This window comes from Camelus dromedarius, chromosome 19 (assembly GCF_036321535.1).
Source record: "Camelus dromedarius isolate mCamDro1 chromosome 19, mCamDro1.pat, whole genome shotgun sequence".
In the NCBI taxonomy this organism is placed as follows: domain Eukaryota; kingdom Metazoa; phylum Chordata; class Mammalia; order Artiodactyla; family Camelidae; genus Camelus; species Camelus dromedarius.
In genome coordinates this window covers 1748293-1773753 of record NC_087454.1, presented here as the reverse complement: position 1 = coordinate 1773753, position 25461 = coordinate 1748293, and the positions used below count along the sequence as shown (strand labels likewise).

General features: G+C 53.6%; 1 protein-coding gene across 6 annotated transcripts; it reads right to left on the bottom strand.

Annotated features, from left to right (window-relative positions):
- Positions 1–1084: 1084 nt before the first annotated feature.
- NQO2 (N-ribosyldihydronicotinamide:quinone dehydrogenase 2) lies at positions 1085–24286 on the bottom strand. Of its 6 annotated transcripts, XM_064476132.1 has the most exons (8): positions 24029–24286; positions 23507–23604; positions 18834–18973; positions 17426–17596; positions 11976–12106; positions 10753–10866; positions 9667–9768; positions 1085–1267 (listed from the first exon to the last, which is right to left on the bottom strand). In XM_064476132.1, exons 3-8 carry the CDS (start codon positions 18838–18840, stop codon positions 1085–1087), a joined length of 708 nt encoding a protein of 235 aa, XP_064332202.1. In that variant the 5' UTR covers positions 18841–18973; positions 23507–23604; positions 24029–24286. The 6 variants fall into 6 exon arrangements, with proteins under 6 accessions (XP_064332202.1, XP_064332204.1, XP_064332201.1 ...); XM_064476134.1 differs by lacking the exon at positions 24029–24286 and having other exon boundaries at positions 23507–23621; XM_064476131.1 differs by lacking the exons at positions 23507–23604; positions 24029–24286 and adding an exon at positions 20423–20575.
- Positions 24287–25461: the final 1175 nt, after the last annotated feature.

The following is a 25461-nucleotide window of genomic DNA, read 5'->3' as shown; positions in this document are numbered from 1 at the left end:
ATCATGTAGATATTCCAGTCTAAAGACGGGGAGCGTAACTCCTGCTCTTTAAGTGTGGGCGCCACAAAGGGACTTCTCCCCAAATAACACAGCGGGCAAAGGGGGAGAGAGGACACAGCTGTTTCAGCTGCTGGCCAGATCAAGCTCAACGCCGACACTCATAAATCACATTGACAGCACGTACCCTGGCTGGGGTGTCCTGAAAATGGCACTTCCCCTCTGCAATCTTCCCCCTGAGACCCATAACTGCAGTCTAACCATGAGAAAACTTCGGGCACATTCATTAGAGGGACATCCTACAATGTACCTCACCAGTATTCTTCAAAACCGTCAAAGTTGTCAAAAACACGAGTCTCTGAGAAACCTCACAGATGAGAGAAGGCTAAGAAGACATGAGAACTGAATTTAACATGGTTTCATGGATGGGATCCTGGAACTGAAAAAAAAAAAAAAAAGAAGAGATCAGGAAAAAGCTGAAGAGGCTAGAGTGGTTAATCATTTTGAAAAAGACACATTTGGATCCACACGGCCCAACTTTAAGACACTAATGAGTACAGTGTGGAACAGCAAAGGGATAGACACAGGCCAACTAGAGAGAGGAGCGGAGGGAGCAGACCCGCACCAGCCAGCTAGCTGATGACTTTCAGCATTTAAAAAACTAACAGACCATTTTAAGAACAGTTCAGGTTTACAGAAAAACTGAACAGGCAGCACAGTTCCAGACCCCCTCGGACACAGTCCCTCCCATCACCTCGCGTCAGTGTGGTGCATCTGCTACAATTCATGAACCAACCAAAGTCCATGCGCACATCTTAGCGGTTTGCAGTTTTCAAGGAATTGGTCCATTTCATTTAAAGCTTATGTGTATAGAGATGTTCATACAATTATTTTAGTGGCTTATTGGCTTTTTAATGTCTGCAGGTTTGTAGTGATATCCCCTCTTTTCATTATAGCAGTAATTTGTGTCTTGTTAGGGAGGGTATAGCTCACATGGTAGAGCACATGCTTAGCATGCACGAGGTCCTGGGTTCAATCCCCAGTCCCTCCTCTATCTAAAAATAAATAAATAAACAAACAAACCAACCTAATTACAACTGTAGGTTTGACTCCAGCCTCCAGACTGCGGACTGAGAACCGGGAACCGCTCAGGTCCCAGACCGGCCACTGGGTGGCGACCACTGGCAGCGGATCCAAGCCGCACCACAGAGGCTGAGAAAGATGAGCTGACCGGGAACCACAGCCAGAGCCTAACCAGGCTGATTACCTGCTGAAACAAAAATAACAACTTTCTCCATGGAATTTAAATAAGACCCGGAGCTTCACAGCAATGCTTGATCACGGGAGCATTTTTATAATTGGAGCTGCTGTGACGCCTCTGTCCGATCACCCCCACATCTGTGTCATCTTGATGTTAGCACCTCTTGACTTTCTTTTCCCATGCCAAGTTAAGATTTTTCTGGCTCTTTGAATGCCAAGTAATTCTGAATTGTATTCTAGCTACGTTTACCATTATGCTGTTAGCAAACAGAATTCATGGGGATGTAAAGAAGGTAACACACAATGGCCAGGTTTCCCAGGAAAGCAAGGCTCGTTTAAGATCAGGAGAGCAATCGCTGAAATTTACTACATCAACAGATTACAGTTAAAAACACGGTTATCTCAATATATGCATAAAATAATGGATAAATTGAACAATTCATCATACTAATGCTGTATCCTTAAAAGCTTTCACGTTGACATCAATAACAAGATAAGCATGTCCATCCATTGTATAGAAGGTTTCCCTAAAAACACAAAAAGCCAAAAAAAAAAAAAAAGCACAAGAGTTGTAAAAGAAGAAACAAAAGTATCATTATTCATAGATGAATGATGTGGACATCCCAGAGCTGGAGCTCCCTCCCCGTGGGCCCCCCGCCGACAGGTGCAGCGCCACCGCTGCCACATGGGACACTCAGAGCCGGGTGCGTACTCTCTGTGGTCTGTAGGGAGGACAGGGACAACCTGGGGGCACCTCTGACAAAGGAGAGAAGCGGGGATGGAGCGGCAGGAGGAGGGGCGAATTCCCTTCCCTGGTTCTCTGAGAACCGACATCCGACAGTGCTCGCCGCCCGGTCCTCGCGTGTGAATTTACTTCCACGCGCACATAAATACACACACGGATGACAAGTGCAGAGAACGCGGCTAAAGAGAACATCGCCACATTGGCAAAACACCTTTTCGTGCTTTCTGCCCAGTTCTCACTTTGCAGTTGGGACAGGCACCCGCGCCGGGCCCTGGCTCTCCGCGAGCTCCTGCCGGGCGTGCCGAGCGGGCCCGCGCCTCCTCACTTGGGTTTGCAGCGGGCACCCTCCGCGGACGGGCTGACGTCCCTCCCCAGGGACGGCAGGGCGGCCGCCGCTTCCTTTGAGAGCAGTGACGCCCCGTTCCTCTGCGGCCGGCGGCCGGGAAGGCGACCTCCGCGTGGGAAGGCGTCGGCGACGGGCCTCCGCGCTGCCGTCACGGGACCCAGGGGCCGGGGGACCAGCACGAGAGGAGCGCAAAGCTCCGGCTCCGGTTTCGCTGAGTCGCGCGGCCCGGGTCCCCGCCCGCGGCCGTGAAGCGCGACGCGCCAGGCGAGCTGCGAGGGGCGCCTCCTGGGCAGCGCTTCCCAGGAGCAGCTTTGCGGGCTGTGCTCGACACCAGGCATTTTTTCTCTCAGGCTGATGCACCTCTGATCTGCTGTCTTTTTTTCCCACCCACTGTAGTTGGGGTGGAAGAGAGGAGGGGAGGACGCCGCGCAGGGCCGCGCACTCACGCGAAGCCCTTGCGCGCGCGCCTCACTGGCTACCGCGCCCGCGCGCGCTCCGTTCAGGCGTCCGCGCCAGACGCCCGGAGACCCCAGAGCGGCGGACAGAACCGGTACACGCCAGCTGCCGGGCCGGAGGGGCTGGCCTCCAGGCCCTGGTCTAGGGACGCCGGAGGTCCGTCCGAGGCCCGTGAGCTCGGCTGCGCCTCTCGTCAGGGGTTCAGGGGCTCATCTCGCTGCGCGTGGACCCGGGGTCGGCGTCGCCGCTTCGAACATTGCGGGGGTACCAGCGGCTCCTTTCTGCAAACCCACTCCCGCAAGGTCTGGTCGTGCCCCTCTCTGCTGGAGTGTTGATCACTCAGAGTACTGATAACACAGTGCACTGATACCAGCACATGGCCCCTGAGGCAGCTTGATTTCTGCATTCCTTATCATTCTGCCGTCAGCAACTCATGAGGTTTCTGTTGCTATGGGGCAAGGTTCGGGGTCAGGAGAGGACAGGCTGGGATATGCCCTGCCATTTCCCCTTGCTTCTTATGACCTGAGCAATGCACTTAGAAGTGTGTTTGTTGTGGCTTGTCTGGCCTCTGGAATTTTGCCACAGGCAGGCTTCTGAGAAATCTCGTCTGCAGAGAGCAGGAAGTGAACGTCTCAGTGGGGTTTTCAACCTCAGAAATGCTGCAGAACATCCTTGACCCACAAAACATTCAGCCCTTGCCGAGTGGGGGGCCTCACTCAGGCTTCTCCTCTTCCCGCTGTGAGCGCCCCTGTGGGGTCATGGAGGGTCATTCCTCAAAACAGCCTCTGTTCAGTGCAGCCCCCCACCAATGGCTTCATGGGCCTCAGTGGTTCTGAGCACAAACTCTGGAAAAGGCTGCCTTGGTGTGAGCCTCAGCTCTGCCACAGGAAGCAGGGGGGCCCTGGCAAAGTTCCTGTAACTCTGAGGGGCTCAGTTTACCCAGGTGTAAAATGGAGATGATAGTAAAATCTTACAGGCTACCAGCTCGTGCTGGGAGAAATCTGCACAAAATACAGCCGTTCCATTAGTGACGCAGGGGTTCAAGTGACACACGATCTGATTCCCTAGAAACTCAGTCCTCAGCACATTTTAATAAAGCTGATGACTGAATGCGTTTACACTTCAAAGCACCCATCCCACTTTACAGGAAGAGATAGTGGGAGGCAAACAGGAATCGGACCTACCAGTGTCCACAAGCCAAGTCAGGACTGGCCCCAGCCAGGGGCACCGCAGACAGCATTTCAGCTCTTCCTGGGGCCTCCAGAAAAAGACTACAACGCGCAGGGCTGAGGGCCCCCAGGAATCTTGCACAACCAGCGGGCCCACTAGGAAGGCCTGACCCCCTTCTTCCACAGGTGAGGAAACTGAGGCCCAAAGCTTGTTCAAGGTCAGTCAGTCAGTGCAGAACCGGGACTGGGCCCGGGCCCTGGGCCATCCTTGGTCCCCGTGCCGCCCTCGGTCCCCACGGGGCAGAGTCCTCCTCTTCTTATCTAACCCACTTGGTGAGAAAAATAATTTGATGTGTTACCGCACCCTTTGTTCAAATTCTATACACCTCTGTGTGTTTTTTTATGTCACCATAATCCTACTCCAAAGTCAGTTTGTTTTGCTTTCACTGGAGTAATTCATGTTTCCATGTAACGCTAACTCCGCTTGTTGAATTGCTTAGCACTGCTCTGCCTGCAGTCACTATAAAGCCACTTAAGCAAAAAAGGTGATGTACTTACTGCCTTATGTGACCGGAGACCTGAGGAATGAAATCCTGCTCCAGGCAGGGATGGGTCCAGGTGTCAAGGATGTCCATAGGAAGCCGCCTCCATGGCTTGGACGAGGTCCCCTCAGCGTGGCTCCACTTGCAGACAGACAAGCTCTCCATCGTGGCTTCCGGCCAACCCGACATCACAGCCCGAAGTCCAGAAGCAGGAAAAGCCTCCTCCTCCCTGAGCTCAAAGCTCACGGCCTGGCGCGGGTTTCCTGGGGCAGGGACACTGCGCAGTCAGCTGTGCTGGTGCCCCTCCTGGGCGCCGAGGAGCCATCACCCCATGAAACCACACGGCTTGTGGAAAGGCCATGTTTCCCAGAGGAAAGCCTGGTGTGGCCACGAGAAGAAACGGGGTAGGTGCAGGACAGACGGTGATGACCGTTCACGACGCCTGCCGTCTCAGCCCGGTGTGCAGCCACAACGCTGTCACCACCCGGGTCCCAGGCACACAGGCTGCTTCCAGAGAGGGACTGGGTACTCGGGCTCAAACCCCACATCCAGCCTCTCGAGCTGAGGTCCTTGGGAAGTGTCTTAACCGAACTTGGCTCAGTTTCCCCACCTGTAACGTGGGGGCACCAGAGGACTTGCCCCCAGGGCTGACATGAGGATTCAGTGAGCCAACAATACGCGTGGAGAATTTATACCAGCCCCGGCACAGCGCGGTTTCAGCATCTGATACGTGTTAGCTATTCTCATTCACTGTACAAGTAGCGTCCCTAAGGAAACAAAATTTAACTCAGCAAGCTGCTTTTGCTTTGTCTGCAGCATTTCCTGACGTCCATCCTGGAAGCGGAGTTGTCCGGGCAAAGGCTGAGTGTGTGTGTAGCTCTTGTTACTTGTTGCCAGACGGTGTCACAGGCGGACTGCTCGGTGCTGGGGACACCCACGTGATCTCCAGCCCTCGGGTCGGGTCTCATCTGGGGTTAGAACCTTCCTTTAAGGGCAGAACAGTACAGCCCGAGCATAGGTCTGGCAGACGGAGGGCCACCTGGGTGCGGCCGCCCCATGGTTCCTTCATTGTGGGCCCCCAACCTCGTGTGCCTCCTCTCTCCTGCCCCCCAGACCTGTGCCCCTTCCCTCTCCCACACTCCCAGCTGCTCCCAAACCCGTGACACCTTCCTGATCTCAAGTAGAGAAATCTCTTTCCTCTTTTTTTTTTTAACCAACTTCCACCCAAACCCTAACGCTGCATAACCAAGGAGAACTTCCTGAATGTTAAAAGGCCCCCAAAAATGCTCCTAAGAAAAACGGCGCCAAGGCTTAGAATAACCTTCTAAGGCTGCCATCCACTCTTGCCACCCTGCCGAGGCTGAGTGGGTCTAAGTGTTTCAGCGGGGAGACTCTAAAACCAGTGTAACGGGGGCCCAGGGCCGGGGGAGCTAACGAGACACAACCGGGTCCGAGCCTCGGGTGCTCACAGCTTTGCCCGGAAGCCAGGGTGAACATCCCGCGTGTTCAAGGCCAAGCTGTCCCAGGGAAAGAGGACTTCGATGACCTGCACGAGGACAGGCGGGTTTCGGGCCGGTGGGCAAGACAAGCATGTGCGGGAGGCCGCTCACCCACGCGTGCGGCCTGACCGGACGCGGGTTGTGGCGGGCCCCAGGGCCGGGCCCGAGCGCCAGCGACGGCTCCTGCCGCTTACTGAGGTGAGGAGGCATGGGAAGGAGAAGGCCGAGCCCCGCTGACGACGTGCTGGATCCGAGGTGCCCAGGAGACAGTGGGCAGAATTCTCCAGGGGGACCAGAAACTCGGCGGGACTCAGGAGACAGAATCCGATCGGCAGCAGCCCAGGGCACGTGAGGGAACTTCTGCCACAGAAAACTAGGCAAAGAGACACACAGGACAGAAGGCAGGCCTTGGGGTGACGGTGACCTCCTGGCCCGCCCGGACCCCGCTCCCGGGCCAGGCAGGAAACACGGGCCGCAAAGGGGCTTCGATGAGCAGCTGTGAGCCCGAGAACTGCATGGAGACACCGAGGGTGACGAGAGCCGGGAGAACCCCAGCCGAGAAGCCGATCTTTCGGGGCTGACACCCTGGACAAGAGGCTGGCCCCCGAGCATCACTGAAGGTTTCACCTTCGCACATCGGGCTAACCAGGGCTTTTTAAGACAGCGCGCCTGGAAATATACACGATGGTGCAGAGAAAACCCCAAATCCACAAACATCCAAAACAGAGGAGAAAGAGAAAGTCTGCAGACAGAAATGCAAACGTGTGTGTGACGGGTCTGCCTCCGACACCACGGTGGAGGCATTTCCGCACTTCCGTCTCGCCTGACTCCCAGGGAGACCGTAGAGGAGACAGCCTGGCAGTCACCGAAGGGGAATCTGTGGGTCTTGCATCAAGACTTTTGGGTGAAGATAGAATCAGAAGCTAGGACTCAGACACTGAAGGGGAGCATGTGGCTGGGGAGAGGTCCCGGCGCCCCAGGGAGGGTCTCTGCCGAGTCGGGACTGCTGCACTCTGAGCGCCCGTGAGCCGTCATCGTCAAAAGACACTTCACCCTGTGGATTCTGGGGCTGGTCCCCAGGGGCTGTGGGAGGAGTGTGTTCAACGTCTGGGCCGATCAGGGAGCTCCTTCTTGTGGACAGACACTCAGAAGTAAGCACCTTCTGAGGATTTTCTGACCATCCCAGCACATCCAGGATGAAGGCTTGAGAAGCTGCAGCTAACCTGGCATTTAGGGAACCTCTACGTGAAAGATACTCGACAAAACAGAAGATGGGAGATTGTGAAGAAGCAGCTTCTGGAAAAGACACCCCAGAACAGGGCCCAAAAGAGAATCCGAAGCAGGCAGGTCCAAAGTCTGGAGAGAACGATCTCGAGAGAACCGAAGAGGACGAGTCTCAGCCTGCTCTGGGGAGACACTCCCGCTACAGAAGCCTGCACCTCAGGTCATTCTCAGCAGTGTTCCCTGAACACATGCAGCGACAGGATGCCTGCGGACTAGTGCTTGGAAACGTTACCGTCACCTGCACTCGGCGATTTTAAAGATGTGCTAAGTGGCTGCTCGATTAAAACTTCACAGTCATGATGCCAAAAAAAGACACAGAAGTCAGTCCCAGCGCAGCACTAACACTAGCCGTGAAGAGATTAAACTTCCCTATGAGAAGTGGAAATTTGAGTTATGAAATGAAACAAAATGAAACCTGACAGATCCAGCTCTGTGCCCAGAGAACTATCCGCAAACAGCACGACCCGTGAGGCCGAAAACAGGGAGACGGAAAGATATGAGAAAAGAGAAGGCATCAAAATGGAAGGAGCCGGAGGCCGAGGCCCCGCAGAGGAGGACCAGCACAGCCGCGGCGCCCGAGGCCCGACTGGCCGGAGGCCCCGGGGGGGCAGACACGCAGCACCAGGCACGCCTGCTTTGTCCTGGGGTCGTTTATTAATGACACGGGCCTGCACCGCCGGGGGCGGGGTGGGGGGAGGCGCCACGTGGTGCGTCCGCGGCCCGGGCGTCACTGCCCAAAGTACCAGGGGGGCCTGCAGTCGATGGGCTCTTCCTTCCAGATGGTCTTCAGCCTCTCGGCCCAGGAGGCCACCATCCCCCTTCTTTCTTCTTCCGACGCAAATTCGGGAGCAAAACTGATCTGAGGGGCGAGGACTTTAAATCCACAGAAGTGCAGTGCGCCGTGCTGCAGCCACAAGGGAGGAGAGCTGGTCAGAGGTCCGCCCGCACGCATGCTCGTTCAGCCATCAAAGGGGAGGCGGAGGGGGACAGACCCCTGCCCTGGGGCCTCAGCGCGCGGCCCCCCGCCGCGCCCCAGCTCCCTGCCGGCAGGTTCCAGTTCTACCCTGAAAACCGAGATCACTCTGTAATCTCTGCTGCTGAGTCAGACACCAAGTTCACGGTTCTGACTGATGAGGCAAATTACGGCACACCATGTGATGGAACATTCTAGAGGGAGGTTTTCCTAGCTATAACCACAGAAGGCTGATCAGGGTATCTGTTAAAGGTAAAAAGTGGGAAAGCTGAAGCAGTGTCTGTGGGGCACCGTTTATGTAAAAAAAATAAACGCAACAAACCAAACAATAAAAAGTACACACTGAGGAGCCACGCGGCTGTGAAGAAATGCCCCCGGTGACTGACGGCGGCTGTCACCAAGGCGGATTAAGAGGGCTCAGTTTGTTTTTGTATTTTACAGTCTCATTTTTTTCTAATATGTACTTTGGCACACCAAAAAAAAAAAAAAGGTGAAGATTTTTAAAAAGCAAGACTAACGACAGCTGAGAGACGCCGGCCCGAGGGGAGGGAGCCCACGCTGTAAGTGGCCTTCCTCCGCAGCTGGGCTGTCACTTGATGGAATCGCTAACCCGTCTCCTTTCCAAGAAGACATTTTTTTTCTAGAAATATCACTGTCCTTCCCTTAAACCCACACCCCTGTCCAGGCCTCCCCATCAGGGTGGGTGGGCGGGTGGAACCCAACCCACTGTCTGCATTTTTAAAGCCCATTTAAAGGCGACAACGACCTCCTCCCCGCTGGACGCAGGTCCCTCTCAACAACCTGGATGAGCGGTCCCCAGGCAGGTTTCCGGGTCTGCTGGGACTTCCGTACTGGAAATGGCGGCCCAGCCGGGGCTGTCCACTTTGCTGGCCCAGCGCCCGCCGCTTCCCTCTGCAGACAGCAGACCTTGGCACCACCCCACCCCGCCACCCCAGGCCAGGGGCTGAGTCCTGGGCCCCTTGAGTCAGGGGTGGGCTCTGGGGATGGGGTGGGCGTGAGTCTGTGCAGATGTGGCCCGGGGCGCCTCTGGCTAGGGTTCGGGGGCAAGGTTGCCTTCAGGCAGCACAGCCAGGGTGTGGGTGGCTCTACGCCCCCAGCTCTCGACACCTAGCGCCACCTGGGGGCTTCTGTTTACCCCGGCAGGGGCCAGCCAGCCAGGTGGGCTTGGCCTCCGTCCACATAAGATCAAAGCTGTCGTTATAACGTGTGTCCTCATCCGCCAGCATTTCAGTGCTGCTCAGTAAAGCATCAAGGAGGCGAGAGGGTACCATTTCCTCTATCTGGAGGGGGGCACGTCAAAACGGCCTGGCTTTCAGGCCTAAGTCACATCTCACTTTATACCTTGGGGAGGGTGGGGCCAAGGGGCTGGGGTACCTGGAGGGGCCACAGGAAGTATCGGAAGTCTCCGCTGACTCCAGTTTTCGAGTACATCTCAGCCGTGCCACCGGTGGTCAAGGAGAGGATGGCTGATTTACCCTGCAGGGGGGAAGGCGTGCACTGAAGGGACCCCAGCCGAGCAGAGTGACAGAGGCGACAGACACAACCCCAGCATGAAGGGTTGTGACGACCAGGAGGGAAAACCCGGGGATGGACACACTCCCATCCTGTCAAGCCCAGGGTGACAGCTACATCCAACAGGAAGAGGGCAGGCAACAGGCAGAGGGAACGGCCCCAGCGCAGGCGGAGATGGGGCAGGCTTCAGGGCAGCGGGTGAGGAATGGGCGGGGCCAGGCCGAGGCTACACCAGGGGGTGGGGGTGGGGGGTGGCTGGGGGGATGAGGGGTGCCGCTGGAGCGCCCAGCTCTGGGACCACCCAGCAAGGGCAGCATCTCTTCTGGGTCCAAAACTCAGAGTTTCTCCATACACATTTATTTTCTGAGGCTTTTAGAATTTAAAATGTCATCTGTTTTAGCGGGAACTTCACAGCTGCCTTGAGCTGTGTGTCTGCCAGGTTCCTGGCGATCCCCACCCTGAACGCGGGCGTTGCGTTATCCTGTTTTCTGGGGGGAGGAGGTAGTTAGGTTTATTTATTTATTTTTGATGGAGGTGCTGGGGATTGAACCCAGGACCTCATGCATGCTAAGCACATGTTCTACCACTGAGCTATACCCTCCTCCCACGTTATCCTGTTTTCAAGGTGGGTACACGATGCTCAGAGGCGAGCCTGTGCACGGCCAGGTGAGGGACCGCGTTGTGCAACAGGTGCCCCCGGAGCCGGTGACCCCGTGCAGCCACACCCTCCGCCCCCAGCCCGCCCTGCGCCCTGGCCTCGAGCACGACGCTTGGGGCTCTCTGGACCCCTGCTGCAGGAAAAGCCCGTGACCTCAGGAACAAAGCAGCACACGGGCTGTGCACACAGCTGGGGCCCAGTCAACGTTTGCTCGGACAAAAAGCAAATGAGAAAGGACTTGCTGAGACACCCCTTCCCTCCCCACGCACACCAGCCCTCCGGGCGCCTACCTTGAGGAAGCCGTCGTCGTAGAAGCCGGGCAGGTCGAAGGCAAAGCCCTGGCACAGCACCCTGTCCATCCAGCCCTTCAGGATGGCGGGCACGCTGAACCAGTACAGCGGGAACTGCGGGCGCGGCGCGGAGGGGCTTCAGCTCCAGTCTGTCCATCCGGGGGTTCGGGCAGCCTCCCCTCCCCTCCCCTCCTCCCCCCTCCCCCCTCCACACCCCCACCCCGGGGGCCGGGCAAGCGTCACCCAGGTGACCGTGTGCAGAGCAGGCAGGGCTGACCACGTCCTGGCTGCTGTCACAGGTGGCTCTGTGCCCCCTGGTGCCGGCCCCAACCCAGAGGGCTGGGAGATGCCCACTGGAAGCTCTGCTGGCCCCCGGCTCTGGGGAGCAGTCCTGTGACCCACCCAGTCCAGGGGATAGAGGGCAGGTGTGGGAAAAAATCTGCCCCCTCCACGCTGGGGGGGGGTGAGGGTGTAGGTTCTGAGAAAGTTCAGGTTCTACACAAACTGAAGCGGGGTCCTCAGATCCCACACACCAGCAGGAGCATGCCCTGGCGTCCGCCCTGGTCCCGGTCAACGTTTGCCCTAACCCTGCACCCAGCAGTGCCATCAGTGAAAAGATATGAGCCCAGGAAATAATGTTACCAAAGGTGGAAAGAAGCCCACATTTCATGTGCTTTCACTATAAATCCAACTCAGACTTGCCACCAAAATCCAAGCTCCACAACCTTCCACTGTGGGGTGCTGGCAAGTTATTTAACCTCTCTATGCCTCCTTTTCCTGATTTGCAAATAGCTCCCCATCTGGGATGACTGGTGGGCGAATACGGGAGGGTGGGTGGGTGAGGCCATCAGTGAGGGGACAACAAAGGAAGATTCTCATCTTGACGACCAGGATGCCTAAGGCAGGAGTCACACTTGGCCCAAGTTACCCTGAGAACACTCGTGTGGACAAATCTGGTTCTCACGCAGCCCCAGTACGTCCAGGGCAGGGGATGGCAGGGGAACGGAGGACGCGCCGTCCATGTGATCAGATGTGTCAGGACCACGGGCTACAGGGAGACCCCGCTTCCCAGGGGTCAGGGTCTTCCAGACGGTGTCGGCCCCTGGGCCTCCCGACCCAAGTAGACAGAAGTGAGGGTGCAGATGTGCTGGGAACTCAGCACCGGGAAGGGCCTGCACACGGAACGACGGGAGTTTGGCGGGAAGATCAGAGGAAAGACAAACCTGAAATATCACCAGGTCGGCCTCCTGAACCTTTTTCTGCTCCTGGACGATGTCACTGCTCAGAGCCGCCTTCTTGTAGGCTTCATACACTTCCACCCCGTAACTGAAGGTCTCGGGGTTAGAGAGGGTGCCTGGGGGACACGACAAATGTTCTCCTCAGGTGGCGTCTGCAGTGCATGCATCACTGTCACCTGGACGTCCCCCACCTCACCCCCTAAAGGCACCAGACAGTCACTGAGATCCCGCCAGGTGCCAGGCCCTGTGGTCAGACTGTGGACACAAAGAGAAGCAGCCACTGTCCTGACCTTCAAGGGACTCCAAGTCCAGTAGGAGACGTGGATAAGTAATCAAACAATTAACACACAAAACACGATGAGTCTGCTCGCACCGTGTAACATCAGGGCTGGATAAGCCTCACATCCCACACCGGGACGCGGGTGGCCTCACACTGGGGTGTGTCACAACGCAGTGGCCCAAAGGGCAGTGACCGGCCCAGTGACCCTGGGCGTGAGCTCTGTGGACGGGGTTCTGACGACGGAGCAGGAGTTCTCTAGGCAGCCCAGAGAACTGGAGGGAAGTGGAGGACGTTCTGGGCAAGGACAAGCTGGCCGGCCAGGAAAGGGCCACGGGGAGCACATGGGGAGGACGTGGGGTGAGAGGCTGGGAGGGCCGCAGGGGACGTGTCAGCAGAGGTGGGCCAGGTCTCGTGAGCCCTGATAAGGGGCTTAAAGCTTCCTGCGCACAGGGGGCCACTCCCCATAGACAGAAACGCTCCGAATGGGTTGGAGTCACTGTGGCCGCAGGGACTGAGGAGCAGGTCTGGTTGGGGTGGAGAGGTCAGGCGGCAGCATGGGTGGGAGGAGGTGTGGGCTGAGGCCTGCCGGACGCCCGCAGCACTAAACCGAAAGACAAGTTTACACTTTGATCTTTGCCTTTAGTGGGTTCTCGACAACCAGAGTGCGTCACCCAAAGGCACCGATCAGATCACCGGGACTCGCCGCCCACCGCGTGCTGTGCTGCACACGTCACCTTTCCATCTTCATAATACCTGTGAGCAGGGTAGCTCCCCACCTACCAGAGGGGAGACGGCCCAGGGTGACCCTGCCACCATGGGGGGCCTGCAGAGGGGCCACCAAGGGCTGAGAACATCCCAGGGCACCGCCTCCTCTCAGCCCCTGCTGGACGCTTTCTGTGCACAAAGCTCCGCGGGGACCCTGAGCAGGAGGGACCGGGTCCAAGGTGTGGTGCCCACCGTGGACACTGGGTGCTTCTGATCATGGGAAACAGACGAGAAAATGCGCACGGGCCATCTTATACGTTCCAGGTAAAAGGAAAAAGCGCCAAAGCCAAGGTATCCAGGTATCACGGGACATGGGACTGTTTTTGTAAGTGTGGTGTGGGGAGGCCTCTCTAGGGGAAAGAGGACATCCAAGAGCCGCGAACACATGCTGACTGACGGCTTGAAGTAGAAGCCGACAGCAAAGACGCAAGTCAGCAGGAGAACTGGCGAGCTACAGCACGCATGCGGCGAGGTGCCGGTGTGCAAGACTCCGGCAGCGCCAGTGAATAAAGCAGGTCCCCATCTACACCTGCACTTGCAGACGTCCAAAGCTGGCGCCAGCAGGCCCTTCGTGGGCGGAGCAAGATATGCGAGGAGCCACAGCGAAACGCCGGGCCGCCGCCCCGGGGCCGTGCAGGGCTTGCAGGGTCCCCCCTCTGCCCGTCAGTTCACCGCACTTAAAATGCTTCTTACAGCGAGCCTTGTCACCACCTGATTCGCTGGAAAACCAGGAGTCCCTTCGCATAACCCTCTCAGTTTTCCCAGCCCGTGCTCCGCGGCTCATTGAGAGGAAACAGTTGATTGGTTTCTTAAAAGAGAGGAAAGACAACGATGCCAGTTACTCCCATCAGCACTAAATTTTAAGTCGGGGGTCCTTAACACAACCACAGACAGAAGGAAAGCAAAGGAATTAAACACCGGAAACGCGGAGGAGAAATGATTATTTGCAGATGATCTGACTGTCTATCAGAAAGCCCCAGAAAATCAGCTGAAAACTACTACAGTGAGAAAATTCACAGAGCTGGACACGCACACAGTAAACCTCTTTGCGTAGGGTAACGGAACCCAGGTGACAGGAATCACGCAGTATCTGCATAAACAAAACTCATAAACAGACCTGGAAGGTTGTAACGGAACAAAGCAAAAGAAGGGCCACCCCCATCTCCGGGACAAAAACACTCGGCCCCGTAAAGTCCATCTGTAAACTCAACGGGGCCTCAATAGAGGCATCACCCGTTACGTTTTGAATCTGGAACACTAATTCAAAAGACTGTAGGGATAAGTAAAAAGGGGGGAGGGTATAGCTCAGGGGGTGGAGCGCGTGCTTAATTAGCACACACAAGGTCCTGGGTTCAATCCCCAGCACCTCCATTAAAAATAAACAAACAAACCTAATTACCTCCCCATCCCCCAAAGTAGAAAAGAAAAATAAAAGTAGTTGGGGAAAAATAGAAAATAAGGGAAAAGAGGGTGATTTAACTCCATCAGACGTTAAACTTGCCAAAATAATTAAAGCCACGTGGTACTGAGTCACGGAGGGGAAAACCAAACCAGCACGCCAGGAGCAGACAGAGTCAAACCTGCGTGGGAATTAGATCACAGCGAAGTTGGCATTTTAAATCGGGGCAACAGCTGGGTCACGAAATAAACGGTGGTGAGACAGCTAGGTTCTCAGAAAAAACCTGGACCCACATCACACACCAAAATAAACCCCGAACAGATAAACTATTTAAATTTAAAAAGCGGAACCTGTCAAATATCACAAGAAACTATAACAATGTAAAAAAAAAATAAGCTTATATACTTTATATGACACAAAATCCAGGTGTCAGAAAGTTTGACCTCTAGTCAGAGAAAGACAAACATCATACTGTATCACTTATATGTGGAGTCTGGAAAAATGATACAAACAAACTTATTAATAAAACAGAAGCAGACACACAGGCATAGAAAACCAACTTATTACTACCAAAGGGGAAAAGGTGGGGAGGGATAAATCGGGAGTTAGGAATCTGCAGATACAAACTACTATGTATAAAATAGATAAACAACAAGGACCTACCATACAGCACAGGGAACTATATTTAGTACCTTGTAGTAACTTATAATGAAAAAGAATATGAAAAACAATATATTTATGTATAACTGAATCATTATGTTGAATATCAGAAACTAATATGACATTGTAAATCAACTATAGTTCAATTTTAAAAATAAAAAAAATTTTAAGAAAAAAGTAAATTGCATATTAAAAAATGACCGCTAATCAAAAGCCAACTAAGCAAAAGTAAATGAACTCTTGTGTGAAAAAAAACCCACCACAAGCAAAGTCAAAACTAAAAAAAATTAGGTAAAAATGTATTTACACTTCATATCCCACACTCTAGGCTAATTTTTTAATATATAAAGAGCTCTTCAAAATCAATTAAAAAAAGACTAACAGAAGAGTAAGTAAGAAATATGAACAGATAATTCACAGGAAAGAAAATATTTAAATTTTTATTAAAATATCAATGTAAATATTTATAAATATAAAATATTAACATAAATGAAAAGCTACAAGTATTTAGCTTTTTTAAAAGAATATTAAAAAAAATCTTCAAGACATCATATTGTACACCTTGAATCCTTTGTCAATTATATCTCAATCAAGCTGGAAAAAATGCTTCTTAAATATATACAAAAATGGTAACACTCACTTACAGTGTGAGAAAGGCAAAGGAGAACTGTGCAGAGAGACCATTTTTCCACCTATCAGATTGGCAATTATCAAAAAATTGGTAAGAGGGAAGGAACCAGCACTTGCGGCACTGCTTGTGGGAGACGAGCCGCAGCACCAACGGGAAGCAATCTGACATCATCTGCGAGAACGAAAAACCCATAGTCCCTCCGACCGGAGCTCGTCTCCTGGATACAGGTGCACAGGTAGGACGGCCCACCTGGCCGCGCTGCCCGCTGCGCTCTGTTTGTAACAGCGGAAGGGAGAAACAACCTAAATGCCCTTTAGTGGCACCTCCACACCGTGGGGGACTCTGCAGCAGCAAAAAAGCAAGCAACGCGCAAAGCAAAGTACGGCGCATGCTCCCCTTTTTGAAAAGAGCGCAGGGAACTGGAGGGTGTACCCTGAGTCGCCTTAGGGTGTGTCCAGACACAGACAATCTCCAGAAAGATCGAGAGACAGCAGGTGACACTTGGGGGCAGAGAGACCTGGTGGCTGGGGGATGGGGAAGAAGACTTGCACTGTAGACTTTCTCGACTTGAGAACTGTACAGCATGTGCAATGATTAGCTTTGTTTTCAAACACTTTTTAATTAAAAACATATAAATAAGGCCAAAAAAAAAAAAAAACCAACCCAAACAACCAATCTGATTTAAGAATGGGCAAAGGATCTGAACAGACATCTTTCCAAAGAGAACATACAGATGCCAACAGGCCCATGAAAAGATGCTCAGCATCACTAGTCATCAGGGAAATTCAAGTCAAAGCGACAGTGAGAGACCACTTCTCGCCTGTCAGAATGGCTCTCATCCAAAAGACAAGAGATGAGTGCTGGGGGGATGTGGAGAAAAAGGAACCCTTGGGCACTGCTGGTGGGAATGTAAACTGGTGCAGCCACTATAGAGAACAGTGTGGAGGTTCCTCAAAAAATTATAATAGAACTATCACATAACCTAGTAATTCCACTTCTGGGTATTTATCTGAAGAAAATGAAAGCACTCTCTCTCTCAAAAAAAAAAAAATCTGTACCTCATTGTCTACTACAGAATTATTTACAACAGCCAAGACACAGAAACAACCTAAATGCCCATCGATGGACGACTGGACAAAGAAGCTGTGATCTGTACACATAGGGGAGTACCATTCAGCCATCAAAAGGAAGGAAACCTTGCCATTTGCAACAACAAGGATGGACCTTGCAGGCCTCATGCTAAGGCCTCAACAAGGATGGACCTTGCAGGCCTCAGACAAATACTGCATGATCTCACTTTTATGTGGAATCTTAAAACCCAAACCAAAACCAAAAATGACCGAGCTCATGAATACAGAAAACAGATTGGTGGCTGCCTGGCACGGGGGGTGGGGTGGTGGGTGATACAGATGAAGGGGTCAGATGGACAAACTTTCAGCTGTTAGATGAGTAAGTCATGGGGACGCCATGCACAGCACGGCAACCACAGTGAAGACAACTGCACATCTGAAGGAGCAGATCTTGAAAGTTCTTAACACAAGAGGAAAAAACTGTAACTATTGTGGTGGCCATTTTGCAACGTATACGAGCACCGAATCCTTCTGGTGTGCACCTGAAACGAACATGTTATGTCAGTTACTCCTCAGGAAAAAGACGCACACACAAGGAAGCTTCAAAAGCCGGTTTACCCCGTGACTCACCAGTGATATCGTTCCTCGTGGCCCTCGGCTCAAAGTCCATGGCGTAGAGATCAGACACGGTGATGCTGCAGCCCTGCCGGCCCAGCTCCGCCACCGCCACGTCCTTCAGGGACCCGTTGAAAGACTTGGGCTCCTGGTGTGCGTAGACTATGAGCACTTTCTTACCTAAACCTGGACAAGAAACGACTGCTCTTGAAGGACGACCCCTCTGTCAGAATTCAGCAATCACTAAGGGGACAAGGTAGTGTCTAGGTGCGTCACAATGGCCGAAGCAAAGAAATACCGACCTTTTTTATTTTATGGGTGGCAGTTTTAAAATCACAAGCATTTAAAACAATCTAGCTGTACTGTAGTTTATCACCACCTGAGTTCACTGATACACAGCTACACAGCGGGTCAAATTACGACGCCCCGAAAGTAACACAGCTGAGTTCTGTAACAGCCCCCTCTGTTCGGGTCATCCTCTGAGAAATTTAGCCCTGCTGTCCAACATCGTAAGAGGACAAGACCATAACGGACCTTCCATGTGAACCCTTCGCTAGCAGGCATCTGTCCCAGACACACAGCTCTGCTTCCTTCCCCTTCGTCAAAATTTGACACTTAAACAAGATATGAAAAATCGGATCCCTCGTCCCCGGGGGAGGCAGGGACTGTGCGGAGTCTGGCTCTCGGGAGCAAGGCTGACAAGAGGCTGTAAGAACAGCGGATTCTGACAGGTCCTGCCTGTGTCGTTAACAGCCTCTGAAGTAGCATTTCCCTCGTCTGAAAGGTTCCACCAATTTCTTCTCGGAGGCAGCTGTGGGGGTTTGTTTAAATTTTCCCCGGGAACATCTAAAACCAAAATGTTTAAACTCTTGATTTTAATTATTCCATTTAAGCCCTTAAGGAACAAATATAAATGTTAGTTTGAAGCAAACAGTCCTGGGGCATTCAGCTGAGTGTAAAGGTTGAATTCTGTGAGTTATATTAATAATTAACACTTTTATTTGAGCTTCTCAGACTCTGTTATTAAGTAACTCTATGTGGGGGCTTAGTAGAAAATGGATTCAAATGAAATATCTAAAACAAAACAAAACAAAACAAAACAAAACAAACCCCAACAAAATAACAAACAAAAACCAAAGGGAAAAAAAGAAATATCCACACCAATGGTTCTCTTCTGGGGCAGTGCTGCCTCCAGGGCCGAGACAGGACAAGCACCACCCTTACTTTCGAGAAACTTGTATTTCGGTGGGGTTGAAACAGACAATAAAACAAGTAAGAAAATACAAAACCAGATACTTCCAGAGAGCAGTCGACATTATAAACAAGTTTTACACTTCAGTGTTGTCTGGAGCTTCTATAACACTGTATTCAACTTCTAAATAACATTTTAGTTTTAAAAAGTTTAACCCCCCCCGTAGCTGACCTGCCATGCTCTAGGAGGTGGACGCTCTCTCTGAATCCCGCCAAGAGGAGGCTGCGCTGCTAATTCTGGGCACAGAAGGGCTGAGTGTGGTGGGCGCCCGGCTTGCAGGCTCAGTCACTCTCCTTAGTGACCCCGACAACCTAGGAGAGAAAACAGACGCTGAGGAAGGAGGGGAGACAGGCGGGGAGGTCAATGTACAGCCATGTACAGGTCCAGGCAGAGGGACCAGCGTGCGTAAGGCAGGAGGTGGGAACTGGTGTGAGGGGTTCCAGAGAGCCTGTTTCAGGGGGAGGGTATAGCTCAGTGGTAGAGTTTATGCTTAGCATGTACAAGGTCCTGGGTTCAATCTACAGTACCTCCATTAAATATATATATATATGTATAAACAAACTTAATCCCCCCTAAGACAAAACAAAATTAAAAAAAATAACATGACACAGAAAGCCTGTTTGACCCGCCTGTGGTTAAAATAGAGAGCCGGGTGGGATCTGTAGGACAGAGGCCAAGATTGTATCCTGAGACTAAAAGAAAGCCATTGTGACATGTTATGCAGGAGTGATATGACCTGATTACCTCAGACAGGTCATCGTGTCACTGCAGACTTAGGGGACACCTCATCCTGAGATTCCCAGGGTGAGGGACCAAAGACACTGGTTTGGAAGAAAAGCTTTAACTTTCGTGCTGGCAGCAGGGCATGCATTCTTCGTGTCCCCAGGCCTCACCATTCCCTATTGCTCTGTTCGGCCCACTTGCCGTGTTTACATCACCTGCCAGGCCACTTGAGGCCTTTGGGTTTCTGACTCCCCTTCTGGTCCAGTTCCCCAAGTTGTACAGAACAGAAACCTGCGGCCCAGGAAGTAGGCTACTTGTCCAAAATAGACTCAAGCTGGGCTCCTGACTTGCTTTTGGAGCTGCCACGTCCCCCCGGCCTTCCTTGCCCCAATCCACAGCACGGATAGGCTTCTCCTCCCTTAGGAGTCACGCACTTAGCGGTCAACAGGAAAAACGAGCCACGTGGTTATCAAATATATATACCACATCAAATGGGCTGATTTTTTTTGATGCACACTATTTCATCTTAATCCGCAACCAAAAGCTATTTCACGACGGCCAGGCAGCGCCTATCATGCTAACAGCCAGTTAACACTCCCTGGTGGCTGCACTGGGGCTTGCACGCCCATCCCCGACCGCTTCTCTCTTCCCAAATTGCACCCTTTCCATTTTCCCCGGAACCATAAACAGCCGTGCAGGAAGCTCCTCTTTCTACATTTCTTTGGCTGACATTCTCAGAGACTAACGCTACAGGGGCTGAGTTGCAGGTCCTGGCACAGACTGCATGGGACCCTGGGCAGAGGCCGCGCCGGACGGGTCACCGCGCGGCCCACTCGCTGACCCCCGGCTGCCCGCTTCCCGACGTCCAGGCTGAGGGCAGCGGCGGGCCTGCGACCGCTTGGCCCCCACCGCCATGTGGCAGGGCTCGGAGGAGGAGTCGTCGTCGTCTCGGCCACACGCAGGGAGCGGGAGCCCGCGGAGACCCTCGCCCCGGGAAGGGTCCCCAGGCCCGGGCCCCGGCTGGCGCGGACACTCACCTCGGCCGGCGCACGCCCGGGGTGAGCAGCAGGACGTGGGCACGCCTCCGGGAAGACGCTGCGCGTCCACGCCACGTTCTGGCCGCGCAGGCTGCGAACTCGCCGACACTGGCGGGCGGGAGGGCGCAGGGCGGCGGGCACGCTCTGCGGGGATGGGCGCGGGGGCTCGGGCAGCGCGCACGCCCCGCCCCGCCCCGCCCCCGAGCGCCGCCTCGGCCCCGCCCCTAGGCGACCCTCACCAACTCCCCGCCCACGCCCCGCCCCCGACCTGTTCGGACCTCACCCCGCATTCGGCGCCCCGCCCCATGTCCCCTCCCCGACCTGTCCCCGCCCCTCGTGTCCAAGCAGGACCGCGGGGCTCCGCGCCGAGGCCGCTGGCGGGAACCGCGCGCGGGGAAGAGGCGGCGCCCTCCTGCCGGGGCCTCCCGCCTCCTCCCGCCCCAGGCGGGTATCCAGGGTAAAAAGGGAAAGTCCCTGGCATGAGCGCGATCAAAGGGAATGAACTAGTCATACACCGAGCAGCCTGTGCAAACGTCCAGAGAATTACGCTGAGCGGAGAACGCCAATTCCAGAGGCTCCCTACTGTACGACTCCGTTTGTGGAATATTCTTGAAATGACAAATTCTAGAAACGGAGAACAGATTACTGGTTGCCAGGGTTTGGGGCTGGAGGGAGTGTGATTATAAGAGCGCATGGCGGGACCCCGTGGTGATGGAAACGTTCAGTATCTGAAAGCATCAGTGACTCTCCTGGGGGTGACGTTGTCCTGCAGTTTGGCCGGATGTTTTCCTTGGGGAAGCTGGATAGGGGGCACACGGGATGCACGTTCAAGGTCAAGGCTATCCCGCAGAAGGCAGAGGGGTACTGAGCCAGAGCCTGCGGATGTGTCGGGGAGGGGTGCTGGTGAGCTGTTCAGGCTAATTGTCTCTTTTTCCCTTTTTCCAGCAGTTTCTGGGTTGTACCACCTCATCTGGCAGCCCACCTACCGTTGTGACCCACAGTCTCCCCAGGTCTATGCCTGATTCCCGTGTCCTGGGATGGCCCCATGGAGCAGCAGGAAGGCTTCCCTCGCGTTCACGATGTAGTGAGAACCACCCCAGCTGCAGTTTGCACGCCAGAGCTGGGATGGTCTGTCTGCTGCTTTCCTCGGGTTCAGGAGTGAGGGCGTGGCCTCTCTGACACGCTCTCGTGCCAGCAGTGGACAGGCCACCTTGTCTTGTGAGCTCGGAAAGTCGTTTTCATTTTAGAATGACCTCTGTCAGAGGGAAAAGTGCTAACGGTATTTCCGAATGTACTAGAATGTCCTCAAAGATGAAATTTGGGGTTGTTTTTCCCCCTTTCTTGTGAGACTCACTGCGATGATGCCCTCAGATTATTACAGAAAATAAATGAGTCAAACTGGGGCAGGTGGGTGCAGGCGCCCTGGAATAATTGAAGGTAGACTTCCTTACAGGGAGGGCAAGTGAGGCTACTGTCCAGTGGGAGGGGAGTGTTCGCGTCTTTGTGCAGCGAAGACATGTAAGGAAAACAGCCAGACCCCCGGGGGGGTGGACCCCGCGGGAGGACCGGGGCACTGTGGAATACCCGCCTGGGAGCCGTCTAGCCCTTGGTGTGGGAGGGATGAGCTGAGCTCCAAAGGAGGCCAGGATGTGGCGTCATCTCGGAAAACCAGCAGGCGCATGGAGGCCCGGCACCTGCGCTGTGACCCTGCGCCTCTGCGATGCCACAGCACCGTCTTGTGGCCGCGAGGAGGCATCGCAGACGGGTACTGAGCACGGTCTCCCTGGGGAAGGGAAGCTGGCCTGCGGTCATTCTCCCGGCCTCCTCCATAGCGAAAGCGCCAGGGGCTGATTCAATAGGAGCCCATTCGAAAAAGGGAGATAACAGAACTTCCTGCCAAACTGGCACTGGGGGTTGAGCATTTACTGCAAACGAGTAAGTCGTAACCGTGTGTTTACCCTGAGTCTAACAAGGAAGCGGTGCTATTAAAACGAGATAAATCGAGCTAGCATCGACAGTGAACATCACCTCCGGGGGTTCCCAGAGACCCGTTTTCACTTAATCCCGTGCTGTGAAGAAACGCAAGGGTGTCACGCGCATCTCAGTCTTCAGATTTCAGCCACTGCTGCGGATTCTGGGACACCTTTCTGGATTGCGCCAGCCAGACATCTTGCTGCTGCTACTTGTTCTTGCCCCTTAGAGCACGTATCACATCAAATTTCATTTGTTTGCATGTATGTATTTTAAAAAACCAGCTCAGTTCACTCTTTGCCCTGAATCAGGAAAAACTGACTTCTTTGCTCCTGAGTTTCTCCTGCATGTCTCCTTTACTCCTCAGACACTTCACTTCTGACCACCTGGTCACCAAATGTGTGGGATGTGGGAGGTCTTCCCACACCAAGCAATTCTCCAGCACACCAGCTTGGCGTCCTGCAGTAACTCAATGCTAACACTCTGCTCCTGGAGACAGCCCCACAAGGCTGCTCCCTTGTCCCACAGGTGCCAGTCCCCAGTCCCTAGGTTACCTACAACTTCTGTCCGACTTGGCTACAAATCAGATGTCCCCACGACCCTCTCCTCAGGTGTGATCAATCTGCTAGAGCAGCTCCCAGAACCCAGGGAAACACTCACGTTTACCAGTTCACTAAAGGATGTGGTTAAGGACACAGATGGAAGGATACTTGGGTGAGGTCTGGGAGGGTCCTGCTTGCAGGAGCTTCCGTCCCCATGGAGCTGGGGTGTGTCACCCTCCCCTTGTGGATGTGTTCACCCCCCCGAAACTCTCCAAACCTCGTACTGTTGGGATTTTACGGAGCTTCCTCACATGGGCGTGATCAGTTATTAATTCCATTTTTCAGCCCCTCTCCCTTCTCAAGGGAAGGGGGTGGGGCTGAAGAGTCCAAGCTGCTGATCACGGCTGGGTTTTCCCGGTGACCAGCCCTCACCCAGGAGCCACCCCAAGTCACCTCATTAGAACAAAGGACACTCCTGTCCCCCAGGAAATTACAAGAGTTTCAGGAGTCCTGTGTCAGGAGCCAGGGTGAAAGACCAAACATGAGACAAAGCTGCCCCCGGGGTTCTTACCATTCAGGCACTGCAGGGGTTCCAGGAGGCCTGTGCCAGCAGCCAGCGGCCAAGACCAGTTTACATTTTTCCGTTATCTCACGATGTCTACCTGGCACCTTCAGAAGAGGAACTGTGTCTCCATCATCGTATCACCAGACCTTACTGTGGCTCCTGGCCTACAGTAGGTGCTCGATAAAAGTTTGTGGTATGAATGAAATAATTCATTCCACCAGCTGGTGCGTCACGGTCGCCACTTCATGAATGCTCAGTGGTTCGTGAAATAAAGTTATTAAAGCTGTTGTGCAAACATCAAGTTAGCCGAAGTTAATGCTGTGGATGACCCAGGGACTTTGCCCATCGTGTTGCCTAGATGACCCACAGGATGAGCACTCCCTGGGCCTGGCGCAGGTGGAGGTGGGGTGGCCCTGGAAGTGTGTGCCTCAGGTGGGAGGTGGGGAGGGGAGGGTAAGGCGGCGGAGGGACCGGGTGTGGAGCCCCTCCCCCAACCCCGCCATGTCCAGGGGCTCAGCGAACACTCACCTTTCCTTTGAGGGGCTCAGGTTCTCTGTCTCCGGTGGATGGGTGCCTAGAACGGGCTGGGACTTCTTGCTTTCACTTAAAAACAAGTAAAGTGTTCTGACTACTCTCCCCAAGCAGGAATAATGAAAATGTATATCTCATCTCCCTTTTTGCTTTTGTTCTGTGGTATCTGTAAAAATTAACATGCGAACTCAGTTAAATAGGTTTGGGAGACCAGCAGGGGGAGCTCTCACCCCTGTGACGACAGCGGAGCTTAACAGAAGAAAGATTCTTCTTTCCCACAAGGACTTGGCCAGTGGAAAGCCAGGGACTGTCTGCTAAGCCAGCTCACGTCCTGTCCCGTCTATAAAAGCTTCTCCTTCCCTGCAGGACGGGGACTTGCCTGTGTCTCCCAGTGGTTGAGATTCTCTGCTGATCCTGAATAAACCGTCTTTGCTGGAGGATGCCTGGTGGTCCTTTTGCTTCAGATAAACATATCCAAGACTGCATTTTGGAATCAACCCTCCTGCCCTTTGTGGGAAATCCAGGGCGTTTTCAAGGGTGTCCCACTGCCCAGACACTGAGCAGCACTAACCCTCCTGGGCCTCCAAGGCCACCGCCCTGTGAACGTTCAAGTCCAGTTCCCACCGCTGGAGGGCTGCTGCTCCTGGCTGCGCGTCTGGCTGAGGCGGGCCTGCACGGCAGAGCCTGCTCACCACCGTGTCCCTTTGTTTGCTTGTTTAGTTTTAGTGCTGCGGGGCCCCGTCAGAGCTGCTCTGGTCAAGGCATTAGGTCGCTCTAACTCAGCATCTGAGGAGGCAGTTCTGTGAGCTCCTCATGCAAATCCATGCAGTTCCCTTCAGCAAGGCCTGGAACCTTGGAGCAGGGCTGCCCAGAGCCAGCTGTCCCCCTGGTGCACCCCTGTGCCCGATGAGTTCTGGTCATTTTGCTCTTCACTGAATTTTGAAATGGATCACCCAAAGGATTCCAGACCAGATGAGAAAATGAGCTTCCCTAGATGAGAAGAAAGAAAGAAAGGAAAGGAAGAGAGAGAGAAACTTCTATTCAGTTATTTAGCTATTTCTTGAAATCTTATAATCAGGAAACATTTAAAAAATCTCCGGAGTAACAAGATTCTGTTAATTTAACTCGGATTTTAAATGAGAGTGTAACTGCAAAATAATGAACTGAATAAAATAACTGAAAAAAGTAAAATAACTGAAACCCAAATTCTGAAGAACACCTTCCAGGATTTAGGTGATTCACAGCTTAGATGAACCGCCCCTGAGTCTCTCAGTGCCTCTGCCCATGGGCACCCATCTTTCAGGTGCTGGGTTACCGTGTGCGGCTGGAATAAAACACAAATTCCTCAGAATGGCCTCAGGGCCCTTCACAGTCCAGCCCGCTTGACCAGTTCTAGCCTGCTCAGCCCCTCCCCCGCCCCCCACCACTCC

Bases quoted from the DNA above. Each gene is read 5' to 3' on its own strand.
- NQO2 (XM_064476132.1), bottom strand. The intron at 10,867-11,975 runs GTTTGTCTTTCC...CCGCGCCCGCAG, and splicing joins CCGACCTGGTGATATTTCAG to TTCCCGCTGTACTGGTTCAG. The intron at 1,268-9,666 runs GTACCCCAGCCC...TTTTTGTTTCAG, and splicing joins ACTTCCTGTGGCCCCTCCAG to CAGGTAATCAGCCTGGTTAG.